Raw genomic sequence first — 6,210 nt, 5'->3', positions numbered from 1 at the left:
CCGCAAAGTACAAGAAGCAACGACTGGAGACAATGCATCTGAAACCCAAGTGAGTGAACAAATGCCAAAATATTGCATGGGAGCAGTGAACTCCCAGACAAATAATGAAAAGTCCTGGCTCATTCCTCTGACCATCCACAAAACCTCCATAACTTTCCAAATTGACACTGGAGCTGAGGTGTCAGTGATAACTGAAGATGTGTGGGGCTCAATGAAGGAGCCGCCAACCCTGACCAATCCGCAAACTCGCCTGACCAGCCCTGGAGGAGAACTGCAGTGTGTGGCTGAGTGCAGGGCCACCACCCTGCACAAGGGCCAGACATACTCATTTAAAGTGGTGGCCCTGAAGGGCCAAATGGCCAACAACCTCCTGGCCGGAGATGCTGCTGTCAGGATAGACCTGGTGGCCAGACTGGATGAAGTCACAACTGCTAAAGGTGTAGGCCTTATGGAAACCACACCATGCTCCACAACCGGGGTCAGCCCTGCTGAGGCGCTGGTGTCCTGAAAACTTCGGACGCGACTGCCCGTGCTGGAAACACAGCTCCAGCCACGAGTGGTCAGCCACGCCAAGCTCAAGAAACGCGACAACCGTTCAAAGCGGCTATAGAAGTCTGCTTACGACCGGCGTCACGGAGCGCGTGACCTGCCACCTCTTAGAGACGGCGACCAAGTCCTGCTGAAGACAGACCAAGAGAAGAGATGGTCGTGCTCCGGTACCGTCACTGCCTCGGACCCAGGTTCCAGAACCTACTGGGTGACAACACCAGCGGGAACGTTCCGGAGGAACAGGAAATACGTCGCTCATGCTGCACCGACGCAGCTAATATAAACTCCAGACATCCTAGAAAATGGCGCCACGCCGCTGGGTCCTTCGGGATCTCCCAACCGCGACGACACCATCGTGACGTCACTCGGACCAGATTTGTCGCCCGGTCCCAACGCAGCTCTGGCAGATCCTGGCGACCGTCCGGGCTTTCCCCGACGTTCGCAGCGCATCAACCGGCACGCCTCGCTGACTACCTTTGTTAAGGGGGAAGATGCCATGTGATGTCCCATGTTAAATGTATAGCGTCCCCAATTTAGGAGCCAGTTCCCCCACATCGCTATTGTGCCTTGTGCGCCACCGTGAACCCTGGGCGCGATTCCGTTGGATTCCGGTGGGACAGTTCAAATACAGACGCCAACTGTGGAACGTCGTGTGTGTGATCCGGAACGGGGAAGGCGCGAAGGAACAGATAACAAGACGCCCATGCTACACTATCCGGCGCTTCAAATTGTACATAAATGCACACATAAATATGTTGAGACGCAAATGGGACTCGGCGCCTGTGTAGTGTGCCATGCAGAATTTGGAAGTTCTTTGTGAGTTCAATCAACCGCTCCACATGGATGCGCTTTATGGTGACGTTCCCTGACACTAACACAGAATGACTTGGTAGCTGTGCACGATGCTTCATGTATGCAGGTTTGACCAGTTTTACATCTCTAAGAACCAGAATATCCTGCACATTAACCCCCCCCCATCTCCCAAAACAGTGTCACCTGCATGCAATTTGTCGATAATGTCACATCTCTCAAAAATCTCCCTGTCGATTGTTGAGTCTGTGTATGCGTCCGAACAAAATGTCACAGCTCTACTGTATGAAATGCCTTGCAGAACGTTGTAGGTATTGGCTTTTTTGTAGTGGGAGTAGAATGCCGGCTGCTCCCTGGGATTAAAACGGACCTAAATTTCGCACTCAGTAACAACATAACGAAGTCAGTCACAAAGTCAGTTAGCCGGCCAAAATCACAAAGTCACATAATAAAGTCAGTCAGTAACATAACATAACACAGTCGGTGTTTGGATTAAAATGGTGCCTGCAAACCACCTAATATTTGTTCGGAATCCAGGGTCTCCCTGTCATGGGAGCTTCCCTCTTCATCGCATTTATCCATGCCTGTCACAGTTTTTTTGTCAGCAGGAAACTTGTGACCACCAGGCTCAGAGCAGAACGGGACGCAGCACTTTATGATAGTTCTTTTACTTGCTGACCGTACAAACAATTAGCAGTCCTCCACGGATTCCAATCCTGGATGCAGAAATGCAAAAATGAGAGGCTATCACTAGACCAGATAGCAATAGTAACTCGCAATCCAGTAGCGGATCGTGAAAAATTACCAGGGCGATACATACCAAAACTACCATGTAACCAAAGTTTGTCACAACTGCGCCACCGACCGATGGACTTCAACGTTTGACCTGCCACCTGTCGGGGAAATTCTCGGAAAGTTTTAACATGGCCCATTGAAATGACTTGGAAATGGGAAGAAACACTCAACATACGGATCGGATAGAGGATGATAATACCGGAATAGAAGCCACACTTCCAAACACCACTTTGTACGTAGTGTCATGGTCGGCGGTTAGCGAGAGGTAGTGTGAGGACTGATGTAAAAAGAAAAAGAAGAAGGGAAAATAAAGCTACAAAATTTTCCTGTCAGCCCACATCGAACGCTCCGTCAGCACGCGTGACGTCACGCATTCCAGCTGAAAATCGTGCTGACGATAGATCGAACGCGACCAAAAATTCTGGCATCGTCGTCAGCTAGCGAGGGACGTCACAGGCCACGTGACTTTGTGGTCACGTGACATGACGTAGGGCGAATACTGGGCCGTGATTAGTGCTGAAAAACGTGCTGACGACAGGTCGGACGCGGCCAAGAGGAACCTAAACTCATTGTTTAAAATCATTATGCATTTCAGCCTTGTTTCTGCTGAAGCTGCGTCGGCGGATCCCCTCCACACTCCCAACCTTGACCTCAAGTTCTGAAGACCTCCTAGTACATCTAGGCAAATAAACGCATTTTCAGCCCAGAATTTCAACACTGCTGCTAATGGGCACCTACATATCGTTTTTGTGCGATAACAAAACCGCAATAACTTGTTCTTAGAGCCGCTCGTTTTAGAATAGCCATCCCCGTGAGGTGGGATGGGAGAGAGACAGCTGGTATATATTGCTGCCAGTGCTATATTGATATGACAGTTGGTGGCAACCATTGGTACAGGAAGAGGGGGGGGGGGGGGAGGGCAATGCCCGCTACTTTTCAAGTCAGGGGGCGAGCAATGTGAACTCTCCGCTTTTCAGATTTAAGTTGCGTTTGGCTTACTTTTATGCTACCTTCAACAGCATTCCGATTACCTAGTTCATCAGCCATCCTCGCTAAACCGCACCGGGCATTTGCTTGAGTGGAAAGCTGCTTCATGTGGATAAGACTGGACAATTGCAATATACTATCCTGTCATGTATGGCGACAAACGAACGGATAAAATTATGGGCAAACACGAAGTTCATCTGGTGCCGAAGGCTCCGTTCCGTCTTTCTGTACAGCCTCGGACCTCTTAAATGGGTGCTTACAGCACATGTTCATGATGTTTCAAATGGTGGCCAAAAAGTATGATGCATCCCTTTAAGAGCTTCCGGATCGATCAAGCGACCCCGCTGCGTGCCACCAGAATGGCAACAGGGATGCAGCCCGCGCTGGGACGGAACGGCCCTTCAGTCTGGACGGGTAATGATGATGTGCCCCCTGGTGCTCTGCTCACGGGTGCTTTGCCCAGAAAACGTTGGAGGTCTCAGGAGTGCTGAATGGAGCGGATCGAAATGAGATAAAAATGAAAACGGCTAACCCAGGTCCGCCTGAGACCGTTCATTGTTTTGCAAAATCGACAAATGAAACCAATGTTACAAAGTAATTTGATATCCTACACTTGCAATCTCAGGAGTAAAGACAGCGATGGCCTGGCATGCAGTTTGGTAAAACCGAACGTCGTTGGCCGCTGCAGGTAACGCCTGACGGTGGGCGGCGTGTGCGCGAGAACGACCACCGTAAAATAATGCTTCTGGAAGTGTTGAAAAATATATTTGAACCATTGAAAGATTACACCTAGATGCATGTTTTTGACAATTTTGGGGATGTTCTCTAGCCAAATTAGCAGATACAGCGACACGATGAATAGCATTCCTACTTTTAATCCTCCAGGTCCACCACGAGATCCCAACATCACTTCACGCGGTGTTAAAATGACTCATCCGTCCTTATTATCAATCTAAAAAATAGTACAGATGAATTATACCCCCGGGTTATTTTCTAAACGTACAAATTAAGTTTATGAACCGTTGAAAAGTGCTTCCTTCAGATGCGTCACCTTTTTTGTCTGCTCGCTAACCACCGTTGAGTGTCAGCTGCGAAGCCAGCGTCACTCGGCCTGTGGAGACTGCAACGCCGGACGTCAAGGCTGTGCCAGGATTTATAAGCGCGCATGCTCAAAATCTTATTACATTTTTTTCCCAGCAATCAGTTCTGGTTGAATGTTGAACATTTTTAGAGATGAACGCAGGTTAATCATGCCAATACATATTTTGGGCCCATTTCGATCCACAATTTACGATTCATAATCTACGTTCACAATCTCGATGCCCCTGAAGAACACAGACTGAAATCCGGCAGAGTTCCTGGTTCCATCGGTTTAGAAAGTGTTCACTGAGCCATTGTAAAACGATGAGCGCCAGTGATTTACTTCATGCAGTCGTTTAACGCCTGATTTCTGCAGTTTATTGACTCCAAAATACAAACAGAATTGATGTCGCGGTACCTGCTGGCTTCTGTTTCTATTTTGGTTGCAACGTAAAAGTAACAATAAAAAGAAGAACAGTGCCCCTTGTGAACAAGTGAGCTTTATCCGGCGTTTTTTTGTGGGGGCCTTTCACAATCGGGTGTCTTTGCAAACCTTGCATCCCTTTAGCATGGGTTGGTAAAACGTGAGCTATATCCGGCGCTTTTTTAGAGGAGGGGGGGGGGAGGTGGATCACCACCCGGGAGACTTTTGTCAACCCTGTGCTCCCCCTCGGCAATGTTCTGACTTACGCCGCTGCCGATATACAACAGCAGATCAAGTTGGCTGCGTTAAATGAGAGGCAAATGGTTACCCGTCCGACCAGTTTATGCCTAAAGCAGGCAGCTTCCCGAAAGCTAATTTTCTGCTGTGGTGTCGTGTGAGGAAGATTAATTTGGAAATCGATACTCGAGCAGGCTCAAATATATGATTTACACACCATCAGTGATGCTGATCACTGCTCCACGCCATACCACGCCGAGCAATGTGGTCGCGTTGTCGTCTTGTTTTAATTTTGCCTTCTATTGTAATTGTATCGAATCAAATAATAAGCCGCTTGTTGGAATAATTCGTGAACACTATGCAGCGAACTGAGCTGAACGTTAGGACGGCGTGCACGTTAGGATGACGTCCGATCAGGCAGTGTTGCGTGTGTGATTTCGTTAACACACAAGCCTAACATACACTACGCTATGCACCTATCTGCTTTCGATCCTGCAGCATAATTAATGACAGGGATGCTATAACGTCTGCCACCTCGCATGCGTCTGCCTAATACACAGAGATGATTTCCTGAAGAAGCACACAGTTACGGCTCTAAACAGCTTAACGTCCAACAATAAGGCTGCATTGGTCGCGTGATAAAACTACACCGATGTTCGTTAAGTTGCAGCCAGCGCCGGCGGTCGTCTGCGCAGCGGCCTATTCGCGTCATACTGCTACAGGTCACGCCGTGACGATTACAAAACACTCACCTCTTTATCCTGCTTCCCTCCCCTCCCCAAAATATCATCGATGACGACCGCTCTATGCTATCAGGAGAAAACATTGTCTGATCACCTGGATTCTAAGTAAACCCAGGGTAACCTTCACAAGCTCCTTATCATAAGTCGTCTCGGCCGTCGGGTGAGGTCCGGCCAGGCGGCCGTTCCCGGTGCCGGCGCGTCTCTCTCGGCCAGGCGGCCGGCGCTCACCTTGAACACACCGCCGTTGAACTCGACCAGCTTGCCGTCCTCGCTGTCGGCCAGCGAGGGTACGGAGCCGCGCTGGTTGGCGCGGGCGTGCTGCACCCGCGGCTGTCTCAGGCCCATGCTGGCCGGCGCGACTCGCCTTCGCTCATGTCTGCTCCGTCTCCGCCGCCACCGCCGCCGCCGCCACCGCCGCCGGCCGCCTCCGAGACAGTAACGGCATGCCCGGTCGTCAACCCCCCAATCAAAGCCGACCCAATATCACAAGCGAGCTCGGCCACAGATATTGTCCGGCAGCTGCTCGATACGACGATCAGGTGTAATTGCCGTTCGGCAATAAGCCGGCGGGCGGGCGCGTTGCAT

The 6,210-nt window shown here is 50.1% G+C and overlaps 1 protein-coding gene across 1 annotated transcript in view; it reads right to left on the bottom strand.

The window, feature by feature from the left end:
• LOC119098023 (uncharacterized) overlaps positions 1-6,009 on the bottom strand; it is a 24,561-nt gene extending 18,552 nt beyond the window's left edge. The window contains exon 1 of the mRNA XM_037220953.1: positions 5,854-6,009. Within this exon, the coding sequence (XP_037076848.1) occupies positions 5,854-5,970 (117 nt within the window). The 5' untranslated portion in view covers positions 5,971-6,009. The remainder of the gene's footprint in view (positions 1-5,853) is intronic.
• Between the last annotated feature and the right edge of the window lie 201 nt (positions 6,010-6,210).

The sequence above is a fragment of the Pollicipes pollicipes genome, unplaced genomic scaffold (assembly GCF_011947565.3).
Source record: "Pollicipes pollicipes isolate AB1234 unplaced genomic scaffold, Ppol_2.1 Scaffold_4740;HRSCAF=5597_pilon_pilon_pilon, whole genome shotgun sequence".
NCBI classification, from domain to species: domain Eukaryota; kingdom Metazoa; phylum Arthropoda; class Thecostraca; order Pollicipedomorpha; family Pollicipedidae; genus Pollicipes; species Pollicipes pollicipes.
Note: the sequence above shows the minus strand (reverse complement) of the source record. Positions and strands in the feature narration are given on the sequence as shown.